This window comes from Berghia stephanieae, chromosome 6 (assembly GCF_034508935.2).
Source record: "Berghia stephanieae isolate SIO BIC M18660-M18661 chromosome 6, UCSD_Bste_1.3, whole genome shotgun sequence".
NCBI lineage: Eukaryota > Metazoa > Mollusca > Gastropoda > Nudibranchia > Aeolidiidae > Berghia > Berghia stephanieae.
In genome coordinates this window covers 7,461,742-7,474,485 of record NC_088365.1, presented here as the reverse complement: position 1 = coordinate 7,474,485, position 12,744 = coordinate 7,461,742, and the positions used below count along the sequence as shown (strand labels likewise).

The window sequence follows — 12,744 nt, the reverse complement described above, 5'->3', positions numbered from 1 at the left end:
CTCTTTTTATTTTCACAGCAAAACGTACTGGCAATTTTCTCTCAATCTCACTTCCTTTTCCGGTTTAAGCAGGCAAGATGAAGGCTAAGGGACAGGTAAGCTGTCAATAATTTTAATAAAATTACTTATTAAAAGCTGTACTGTAAGAGATTTTGTGATATTTGAGGTGTGTATGAGTTGGCTATTGTTTGTTTGTTTAAATGGTTGAGTGACAGCTACATCTTATCTGTTGTTATTAGTTGTTGCAACCATCCCTTTTGGGAGGAGCTCAAGACCCACGTTGTAAAAGTAAAATGATGCCGACTTCTGTTGACAGTTTGAGTTGGCGTCGTCTTTTTGTTTTGACCCGTAACTGTCTAATGTCATTCTAAATAAACTCTTAACTGTATTCGTTGCAGCGGCCAGTGATATGCAGTTTTGATCTTAGTCGAGCTCACTTGTAGCCTAGCTTTATTCATTGAAAAAGTGAAGCGCGAGTTTGAGTTTGGGTTAAAATTTGAACGAAGTGCTTATTCACGGTACTTTGGCTTTGGTAAAAAAATCAAATTGGATTGAGCTCAATGAAACCTATATCATTTTAAAGTGCTTTTCAACACGATTCTAATGTAGGCACTTTGATAAAATTTTCAAACTCAAAATATCTTGATTTGACTCAGTCAGGGGGATGGGACTTGAAAAAACATAAAATTTGATACCTTATTTGTATCTCTACGACCTACGGTTCCAGAGATATTTATATTTTTCTACTGAAATTTTTGGTCAATTTTACAGAGAGAATCTGTGATCTCATCGCTGCCTCAAAACCAGCATCTCGCGGCGATCGGGAAATTTTGAGTCTTGCAGTCAACATGGCCCACTTATTGTTTTTAGTAATTTTGTTTCAATTTAAAGATAAATGGCAAGTGTTGGGTATCATTTTAAAGGTCAGAAAATAAGCTTTATTTTCATATAAAATCATTTTCATTTATGGAAAGTATGGGAAAAATTAAGGTTACATGAAAATGGAAAAAAATATGAGGTTTTTGACCTAAAAAGTGGGGTTGGTGGCGGAAAAAATAAAATAATGAGCGAGTGTATCAATTTTGATGAAATGTGGCAGAGATATTCTTCAATTAATTGTCTATCGATGTATGAAGTATAATTAAAATGTATCCATAATTTAAAAAGTTCTTATAATTCAAAATTTTATAAATTTTTATAACATAAGCTTTTTGAGAAATACAATCAGGAATTAAGAATGAAATACACCGTTAGAAAGCTTGTTTTGTGCCCTTTATAATGATACCAGAGTTAGTCACATAGGTTCACAAATAACGCCATGGTGACCAAAACAGTAAAGGGTCAAAAATAAAGTTCCAAAAAACGAGTTTCACCTGACAGTGAGCCTATCGGCGGCCACTGGACTGAAGTTATCAAAGTGCCTATCTAATGATACCAAAATTGTGAAAATTAGATAAGCAGAAGAAAAGTTATCTTAGTTTAAAGGCTGAAAAATGGTCTTCTATTTATTTGCCTTTGTTATTTACTGACGGACTTTGTGACCTGAAAACTGTTGCATTAGGTACTTTGGTAAACGTCCATTTGGCCCTCCAGCAGGGAGCCGATAAATGGCCTAGTGGCTGTGACCCGATTTTTTGGACTTTTGAGTGATGGGTCTCAGAAAAAGTTCCATAGATTTTTTGTTTATGGATGGATTTTAATGATTTATGTCTTATTTTCTTCAGGAGAAATTATTCTATCGTTTGGTGTAGTTTATTTTAAAATCAATGACAATTTAGTATAACTTTTGATTATGGATAAAATAGGGTATAATTTAGCTTTGGATAATTAAAAGATTAGAACTTGGTATATCAAAATTTCATGCTGGCACGTTTAATTAACATCTTAACTTTTTTATAAAATTAATTTCAGGGCAAAGTTGTATACCGCATCCATGAAATTCGTTCCAGTAAAATCCTTACTCAAATCTTAGCGGCCATTTTAGACCAGTTTTGAAATCCAAATGGTGGTTACTACCGGAAATGCAACAATTATCAGGTCACAAAGTCCGTCAGTAAATAACAAAGGCAAATAGAAGACCATTTTTCAGCCTTTAAACTAACATCTTTTTTTCTGCTTATCTGATTTTCACAATTTTGGTATCATTAGAATCGTGTTGAAAAGCACTTTAAAATGATATAGGTTTCATTGAGTTCAATCCAATTTGAATTTTTTACCAAAGTACCTAGTTGCATTTCCGGTAGTAACTACCATTTGGATTTCAAAACTGGTCTAAAATGGCCGCTAAGATTTGAGTAAGGATTTTGCTGGAACGAATTTCATGGATGCGGTATACAACTTTGCCCTGAATTTAATTTTATCTAAAAGTTAAGATGTTAAATAAACGTGCCATCATGAAATTTTGATTTACTAAGTTCTAATCTTTTAATTATCCAAAGCTAAATTATACCCTATTTTATCCATAATCAAAAGTTATACAATATTGTCATTGATTTTAAAATAAACTACACCAAACGATAGAGTAATTTCTCCTGAAGAAAATAAGACATAAATCATTAAAATCCATCCATAAACAAAAGATCTATGGAACTTTTTCAGAGACCCATCACTCAGTCCAAAAAATCGGGTCACAGCCACTAGCCCATTTATCGGCTTCCTGCTGGAGAGCCAAATGGACGTTTACCAAAGTACCTATTCACATTCACAGTATTATTATTACTGTGTCATAGTGGTTCCACTGTGGCACCACTATTTGCAGTAGTCGAAGCACTCTCCTGTCTCTGAAAATTAGATTTTGTTCCCTCACTGAACACAAAACTATTTTCTGTTCAAAATGGCCTGTTGTCGAATGTCGAATGGCTTGAAGTTGTAAGTTGAATGTATGTAGTGTGTTGTTAGTGTTAGTTTGAGAAGAAAAGAAAAGGGGAGGGGAGACCTTCCATTTTCCATAACCTACTACATCCCAAGTATTCTTGTTCTAGTAGGGGGTTTGGGAGGGTGGAAACTTTTTTTTATAGTCTCCCCCCTCCCAAACCCCTACTAGAACTTTTAGTGTAGGGGGATTGGGAGGGCGAGGGGGGAGACTTAACAAAAAAAAGTTTCTCCCCCCTCCCAAACCCTACTAGAACAAGAATACTTGGGATGTAGTAGCTTATGGAAGGTCTCCCAAGGGGAGGGAGGATGATTGCGCCATGATTGAAACATTTTGTGTGACAGGATTGAGATTTTGAATGTTTCCGCCTTTTCTTCGAGTTTGAAACTTGACCAGATCGCTTTTTTTTTAATTTTTTATTTTTGGTGGGGTGGGGGGGGGGGTGGTTTGTTACCCCAATCCAGTCCGAGAATATGAAAATTTTCCCGTCTCCACCCCTCGACTTGATCTCTCATTCACATCAGATTATTTTAACGGAGTGTCTACGTGCACAGTAACTTTAGGCAGTTGATTGAGTAGCAGCAGTGGAGTCAAATTGTGACCCACTCGCCCATAAGAAAGTTATGACTGGAAATAACCGTTCGCTTTTACTAAAAGTTTTAGGGAGGTTCAAACACGGGTCAAAGTTTACCGGAAATGCTGGCGAATGAGAATTTCTAGGCAGGTCTTGCCGGTTTCAAATTTTTTCAAAATTAAGATCGCAAAAAAAAATAAAAGGCATCTAGATCATTCTTTTATCTATGTTAAATTTCATCAAGATTGAAGGCCACCAATGACCAACCCTCTTTTCTCCATGCTCAAGTCCCGTTTCAATCAGTAGTTACCTTATCGAGAAGCTGTCCAGTGGGGGAATTCTCAGTCGCGGATTTTGAGCTCTTTGCAATAGTTTCATAACTTTGGAACCGTTTATTCTAGCTCTGAATGTGAGGCATCATACTGAATGGTTTATAAAGACCTATCTGTCTATACATAATTTTTTTATTTTTGAAAAGATAACCAACCTACCTACAAATAAGAAAAAAATCCCCATCGATTAACGTTTAATGAAGTGGCTATTTTTACAGTCCCGTGTAAAGATGGTTCTCTGGGAAATTTTTGCATTCATTATCTCGTTCAACCTTTGTGTTTAGGTCACCGAGCATTATAGGTACGTCATGCTTTGGAGTCTCTTGTAGGCACTTTGATAAAAAATTTCAAACTCAAAACATCTTAATTAGACCCAATCAGGTGGATGGGACTTGAAAAAACAATTTGGTACCTTATTTGTTTGGTGGCGCTTTTATGCCAGGTAGTCTGATTCCAGCCTGTAGACAGTTTCGTGCCGATTAGCCATTGGAAAAGTGAATCGCTAGTGTGGGTTAAAATTTAAATAACACAAATTTACATAATCACTGTTTCACAGTATCTGAATGGTTCTGGTATCATTTTAAAGAGTAGAGATCAAGCTTTATTTATATTATAATGTGATAGAAATCAATGTTTGTACATTATGTCAAAAAATATAATTTGATAAAGATTAGGTCATTTTAAAACTTTTTTTTGTAATTTTTTTCAAAATTGAGATAGCAGATAAATAAAAGAGAATGCATCGAGACAATTCATTTATCTATGTCTATGTCAAGTTTTATAAAGATTCAAGGCAGCGCAGTATGTTTAATTTTGCTCACCGATGACCAATTGTCTTTTCTCTATGCTAAAATCCTGTTTCAATCAGGAGTCCTCTTATTGGGAGGATGCCCAGTGGGGTAATTTAGAAGTAAAATAATCTTTGGAACCTTTTATCCTAGATCTAAAAGTAAGGTATCATATGGAGGTGTAAAAAAAATGAACCAGCTTTATGCACCTCTGTTGGCGGTGCTGGTTATGTGAGATATGTGTTAATGGAATAGTTAAGGTGAAAAACAAAACCAATGATGGGACAGGAAATAGAATACCCCTTTGTAAGGACGTACGTATTGAAATATGACGATAAATATTAATAAAATTGTTAACTCACCATTTTTATGTACCGCTTTTGGGGGGGGGTGTCTGCGCGGTGTAGAAATAGACCCACAGAAAAAGGTGGCTTCTTAGCTTATTTACTGTGTATAGACCCATCTACGTCCATGAGTTTTAGATTGGAGTCTAGCACGCTGTATAGTGGTTACCAATGTACATTTATACAATGATAATAATTAAAACATCAAATGTAACAAGAAACATGGCACACATACTGATCACAAAGACCAAGATATTTAGCTCAAATTAAAAATCGAAGTTAAAACATAAGTTTCTGAAAAGCAACAACAACAAAAATAATAAATAATTAATCTTTTGACTTTTTTCTCTTTCAGTTAACCGAGTACAAAGTCATCGGCAGGGGTTACCCCTCTGAGAAACACCCCAACCCACCTCTCTACCAGATGAGGATATTTGCTCCTGACAACGCAGTTGCAAAGAGCAGATTCTGGTATTTCTTGAGTCAGCTGAGAAAGCTAAAGAAAGCCACTGGACAGATTGTCAGCTGCACTAGGGTGAGTCCATCTAAGACAAGGGTTACTAGAGCAGTTTATTTACTGTTAGAACAGGTGTTTGTGGCATATTTGCCAGTGGTACATTTCTATAAATTTTGGGGTGCTGGGCTGCTTTGCTTTCTTGCCAGTTATTATTTTTTTCTTCTTAAACCCAGGATTAATTTTACAAAGTGGAAACATTTCTGGGTGCGGGGTTAACAAACTGAAGTGATAAATGACTTAAAATACATATACAAAGGTCCATTTCCTCAAATAAGTAACAGATACAGTATTTTTGTACTTTGTAGGGAAAGCATATTTATTATACAGCAACAAAGGGGGGACTAACATTAAACATCAAAGAATACAAAACTTATTGCAGAATATTTTTCTCTTTCATTTCATCTTTGAAAAAGAAATAGGTCCTAGTGGACTCAAATTGTAGTTATCTAACTTTTGTCAAAAATATGATAAAATGTTAAGCTTGAATAAAAAATTGTGGATTAACTTACCTCCCTCGGTGCTTTGCAATTACTAAAGTAAAGCTTTTGTCTTTAGAAATGCCACATTCCTATATTATTTTGCTACCAAAGCATCGGGAAGAATAGATCTGCTGAAAATAGCGACTATTGTCACCAAAAGGTTTGGACACGCAGAAAATGCGTTCTCAGTCCTATTTGTGTTTTCCGTCTAATGAACCCGATGATAAATGTCAATGTTATATTTTAATAAAATGAATGTTTTTTAAAAAAAAAATTATTTTATGCAGGTTGCTGAGAAGAGGCCTTTGGTAATCAAGAACTACGGCATTTGGTTGCGTTATGACTCTAGATCAGGCACCCACAATATGTACAGAGAGTACCGTGATTTGACATCTGGGAAAGCTGTGACTCAGTGCTGTAAGTTTCTTTCCTAGGTTCCCATACCGTGGCTGTTTGACTGCTTTCTTTACTTGAAGGCAACTGTGGCTCACGACGGTAGCATTGCGAGTCGAGCCTATTGAGTGATTAACAAGTGTGCCGCTGTCACAGGAAATCATTCTTGCTTTTGTTGAGGCTTGCAGCTATAAATCAAACCTGCTGAATCTTAGAAATTTTTCGTAATTTTGCGTTTTTTAGACAAATTTCATGGCCAAATACAGAATTTTATGGAAAATTACGCATTTTTAATATATATTGATAATAATAATAATAATATTGTGGTTGTTTGTACACAATTTCAGAAATTACGAATTTCCTTGTCAAATTACCAAAAAAAATGACAACAATTACTAAATTTGAAGTTTTCAATTTGGCAGGTTTGCTATAAATAGAATTTTTGTACATGTGGACAATCTAATGTGATGTCAAGTATATGTTTCGGTGTCAAGGTCTTTTACTCTTGTAAAGATGGGGTCCTATTTCACTGTATCTGACATCATTTTGTCCAGTTTTTGTAAACAGCAGTTGTAGTAATGTGACTTGGCACTGTTGCCGCTGCTCTCTAGATGGAAATGGTGAATGTCTAGTTAAAATGGGTAACATACCAATTATAAATATGACTTGATTCTGTCATGCTGATGATGACCTGGAAGTATTACAGTTCTGCTATTTAACCTCCAAATTCTTTTAAGTTTGATATTACGAAAGCTTGTTATGCTCCCGACTGTCAAGCCTATCGACGTAGATTTAAATAATATGAAAAGGATATTTAAAATAAAATATTTTTATTAATTATATTATTTTTTTAATTTTTTTTTTGGGCCTGACTAAAAATTTTAAGATCTAGAATTTACTCAGGAATAGAGATATCATAATCTGTCGTGTTTTATTAACTGAGCATTTCTTTGTTAAAACTTTGTGATCAGCTTGTTACCTCAAAAATCTTATTTAATAGCTATCGTTCAGACTCAGTGGTAGTAAATCATCTAAGGGATGTAACTTCTACCATTGTTTTTATTTATTCTTGTGTTTGTATCTCAGTGAGACTTCAAGGTGATCTCTGACTAAGTACACTAATTAGTGTGCTCTTGGAATCTACATCTGTTCCATATTCTACCTCTTCCCCTTTATTTTACATTTACTCGGTTGCTTTCAGTCTATTTAAGGTCAGGATAAACCCCCTGAACTAGCCAAAAAAAAAAAATCTGAGGTAATTTTTTTTTTTGCTCAATATAAAACTTCAACCTTTTCTGCATCTTTTCATGTGAAAAACATCGTAAAAAATTTATTAGAAATATTTTATTTTAATTTTTATAAATTGTATGTGTTTGTTTGTTGTCCATGGTTACTAGAGCTTAGTTTATTGAAAAATTCATTTCTCAGCTTCTAATTTGCCGATTTTCACACTTTTTTCACCAAAAAACTGCAAATTTTTCTGGCTACATTCCGATCTTTCAAAGCCAATGAGAGAAAAAAAAGATATATAAGAAGAAATTTCATTGGTCTAAATCTCAAAGATTCTCTATTGAAGAGAAAAATATCAGCCAATCAGAACGCTGCTTTCATTTCATCCAAACCACCACTTTCACTTCTGCTCAGAATGAAAACAAAGCGAGTTACTTTCATTTTCTATTCTTTTCTGTGAATCACACATGTTTTGAATCATTCTATTATTATTCTGTGCTATTTTACTTGATTATTCTCATTCATATTTCATTATGGAAGGAAAGAAATCCAAAGCAAATAAATATCGACCCAAGAAGAGAAAATTTCATGGCAATAGGTACACGAAAGCAAAGGCGAGTGGGAGTAGAAGTGGTTGTGATGATGACGATGATGTTGAGACAGTTGAGAATCGTCGGAGGGCAGTTGAAGATGATAAAGTTGAGACTGTAGACAAAAGAATGATAGAAGTAGAAGAAGTTGATGAAAGTAAATCAGCATCATTCATGAAACTTACTGAATGTTTAGATGAAGAGAGTGAGGAGAGAGGAGGTCAAGTAGGTGATGATAATAATAATAGTGATTATGAGGGGTACAGATTGTTTAGAAAGAAACTTATTGTGTCATGCATCCAGAGGTTAGCCTGTCCTGTGTGTTTATATAAAGCTGAGGTAGGAGAGACATTTGTTGTTGTTGAAAAGTTGACTGGCATAAGCAGTGAGATGACGGTGAGTTGTGCGTTTTGTAAAGAACAGGTGACAGACTTGGGACAAACTGAAAATGTTAATCTGAGGTTTCAGGCAGCTATGTATGGTGTTGGGTGTCATGATAAAAAGGGCAGGCGGTTTTTAGGTGCAATGGACATGCCACCACCCGTGTCAGTGACAAGATCTTGCATTTTTAGAGAGAAGATAAGGGCTGCGTCAGCATCGGTGGCAAAGGAGAGTATGAAGAGAGCGGCAGAGGAGTTGAGAGCAGCGGAGGGAGATGAGGTGACAGTGTCTTGTGATGGTTCATGGCAGCGGAGAGGGTTCTCAAGTAAGAATGGTATAGCGACTTGTTTGTCAGTGAGTAAGAAGGTACCGGCAAAGGTGATTGATACGGAAGTAATGACGAATCATTGTGATTCTTGTGGAAAGTTGGAGGCATGGAAAACTGGCGAGGAGTTGGAGAAGTTGAAAGAACGGCATGAGGTGGATTGTAAAAAAAACTACACTGGAGCAGCAGGCGGTATGGAACCAGCAGGAATGGTAAAAATATTTAGGCGGTCGGAGGAAAGGTACAATCTTAAGTATAAAGGTTACCTTGGAGATGGTGACTCCAAAAGTTACAAGAATGTAGCCCAAGCTGACCCGCCTATCTATGAGGATGTTGGCATTGAGAAATTGGAGTGTTGTGGACATGTGCAGAAAAGAATGGGAAAGAGATTATTGGACAAGATCAGCCAGTGTAAGGGTAAAGTTTATGCAGTTGATGGCAAGAATGTGAAGGGTATAGGTGGTGCTGGAAAATTAACAAAGAGTGCGGTGAAGAGGATACAGGGTCATTACGGAGGTGCAATCAGGAAGAATGTTGGGGACTTGGAGAAGATGAAGAAGGCAATATGGGCTATATGGCATCATCGCAATGGAGAGCATGCTAAATGTGGTGAGTTTGATTGGTGTAATGGATCGGATAAGAATAGGTTGCCCAGTTTTGTGATGGAGGAGATCAAAAGTGTTTTTGAGGATTTGTCAGGTGGAGAGTTGTTGACCAAGTGCTTGCACGGCGGAACACAGAATGCTAATGAAAGCTACCATCACTTAGTTTGGGATAGATGTCCAAAATCAATATTTGTTGGCAGGGATAGGTTAGAAATTGCTGTTAGTGATGCAACTATTGTATTCAATGAAGGTGAGATGGGAAGGATTGATGTTTTTCGGAAGTTAGGACTAGATATAGGTGAATTTCAAAAAAGCGCGTTTCGACATATGGATTTACGTAGGATCAAGTCTGCGGAAAAGGATAGTAAAACCACATCAAAGAAGAAAAGGGCAGAGAAAACCATTGCCAAAGCAAGAGAAACAAATGAAGATAAGTCTTATGAGGGAGGAGCCTACTAATTTCACTTAGGTGGGTGGTTTTCATCTTGTCACAGTCATTCGTTATTGCTTTTTCATCGTTTTCTCTGAATGTCATTTTCACCGGTTTGCTCCACAGCTAAATCATGATTTCTCAAAAAGTTATAAAGATATCTCTATGAAATTTGGCATACATATAGCTGGCCTCATTTTACATCATTTCTTCTAAGATAAACATCATCAATTTATTAATGAAGGATTTATGATTTTTAAAAAATATTTTATTTCTTATATTTTCTGTCCGAAAACATATTTGGAGTGAAATTGCCTTAAAAACAAAAGTAATTACTTTATATTAAATATTTTAGTACACAGTGTTACTTTTATGATTTACTTTATATGTACAAAATTTCATTGACTTATCTTTAAATCTCTTTGAGAAATCTTGATTTCAAAATATGTCATTTTTCGGCTCATAGGACCCCCAAAATGACATTTTTTGGGTCCCTGGTGCCAAAAAACCCATTAATTTTGGGTAAAGGGCTATTTTTTCTGTATAACTAACCATACTCCATCATTATATGCCTTTTAAAACAATATTTAACCATTATTTCTGTTTGGGGGTTTATCCTGACCTTAACTTTTTGGCGATCCCATTTTCCTTTTTTTTATTTGAATAGATCGTGACATGGGAGCCCGTCACCGTGCAAGAGCTCACTCTATCCAGATCATCCGTGTTGAGGAGATCCCTGCCAACAAGTGTAGAAGGCCTAACACAATGCAGTTCCATGTGAGTTGATTTTCTGTTCTATTTTGATTTATTGAGTACAGTTTCAGAAAATCCAATGCTCCATCTCAGTAAATTTAAGTGGAATTCAAATTTATAGGTTATGGTCGCATGGATGGGTCATGATCTTCACAATGAAAAATTTCCTCCTTTTTTGTTCTCACCCCTCATTTTCTCAAAGTAAAATTCCGTGTCACTGGCAATTTTTCCTAAGTCCAACAAGGTCTTGTGGTTTCAAGGAAAGTCTCCACTACTTCCAGTGTCATCACAACCACCATGCCTCCATCATCATCATCATCATCGTCACTACTGCACCATCACCATAACGGCCAACTGTCCTTTTAAAATAGGGACTCTCTGTTTGACAATCAAGAGAAAAAAAATAATTAAAATTTTAAAAATTGGACTAAATGGAAATGACCCTTGTACGTTCCAGGATGTTGCTTTTTTTTTTTTTTCACTAGCATATTGTAACAGGCTCTAAATCTAGATTAATTTGCTGTTTTGGGGTCATGACAGTATTTTTCGTTGTAACTTAACATTGTGCTGTTTTGTAGTATGACAAGTGTTGTAAGTAGATGTGTTAGATTTTGTGTAATATAGGCAGCTCCAATTATTTCTCTCTCTTTTTCGCATACACACACCTGTTTTTGTTTGTTTTTTTGTTTTTTTTTCACGTTCCCTGATACTATTCAAATTGGATTTTTTTATTTCCAAATGATTTAAAGATCTATATTGTTTTCTGTTTCTTTTCAGAACAACAAGATCAGATTCCCCATCCCACACCGTGTCACTGTCAAATTGCATTCTCCAAGGTTCTCTGCCACCAGACCAACAACCACTTTCTAAATTTGAAAAGATATGGGGAAAATAAAAATAGTTGTAAATTAATCCACCTCTTGTTTGGACTTTGCTAAATTTTAGTTTTTGAGTTCTGCAACAGCTTGAATTGGTGGCTTGAAGCACCGTTTCTCCTCTTGTTGAGTTTTCATCTCCAATATCTGTTGTCTTTTTTTCCCCTCTTGGCTCACATATGATTTGGTGGGAGTGGGGGTACCTGATGGCTCAGACCACTCACTTCGTGCGCAAAGGGACAGAATTATCTTGGATGAACTTCTATGGAATCCGAGATTAACACCGGTCCCATTGGCCTAATTCCTCTGAAGGACTGCTCTTATGTCTTGAGTATAGCACAACAAATTGGTAATGTGACCTTTGAAATTATTAAGTAACATGATTGGGTGAGGTCAACCCTTCACTCTGTGTGGAATGCTGGTTTGGTCCATTGTGTCCACCTTACCTCGTGTCCTTCTCTCTTTGTCCAGACGGAGTGAGGTGACCCTATCCTTCTCTCTGTAATATGAGAGTGATTTTTATTCATTTTTCTTTATGGGGGGAGGGGGGGGGGGAAACTTTTGGAATGTGAAGGGTTGGCAGGGTTTCCAATTTTCCGTATGTTTGCGGAATCCAGTATGTTATATCACCTCAGTATATTTTCTAATCACCCTCTGAATGGAATAATGTCCTTTTTACCGGAGTGAGTTCAGTGCTCAGAAAGGGGTTGGTTGATGTGTTCGCCTAAACGTTCAGTAAATTTTTTCCTCCTGAATTGGCAGCCGTGTTACTTGCAACTTGTTACAGGCCCAGATCTCTATATCTATACAACTGTCCTTTTGTTGTGAACTATCTTCCTTTTCTTGGGCGTTGAAATGATTTACTGAGTGACACATTGTGCTGAGCTAAGCTAACTTTTGCTACCTCTACTATCCCCTATGTTTGTGACCCATCCTCTCATTTGTCAGTGAAATTAATGCTGAAAAATGAATTCTAATCATCAAAAATATGACACATGGGCTATGTTTGTTTTATTGAGTGGAATCAAGTGCTAATAGTTCACCGCGGAAAATCCGTGATTTTGGAGTCAGGTGGAATTTCCTTCTTTTGAAAAAGTTTACATTTGATTCAATCAATGTACTTGCAGTGAGAGCCTTGATATGTGAGGAACAAACGGGTTCAATTCCCCTCTCTCCAGAAGTTATCAATGGTAGTTTATCATCTAATATTGTTCTAAAAGTGGGGATTGATCAGTGCTGATGGTTTTCCTCGGATC

The 12,744-nt window shown here is 36.2% G+C and overlaps 1 protein-coding gene across 1 annotated transcript; it reads left to right on the top strand.

The window, feature by feature from the left end:
* Positions 1-11,525, top strand: LOC144974406 (large ribosomal subunit protein eL20-like). The gene is made up of 5 exons (XM_078917262.1): positions 1-95; positions 5,266-5,445; positions 6,194-6,323; positions 10,528-10,637; positions 11,391-11,525. The coding sequence occupies exons 1-5, from the start codon at positions 78-80 to the stop codon at positions 11,481-11,483; spliced, it is 531 nt and encodes a 176-aa protein (XP_078773388.1). The 5' UTR covers positions 1-77; the 3' UTR covers positions 11,484-11,525.
* Positions 11,526-12,744: the final 1,219 nt, after the last annotated feature.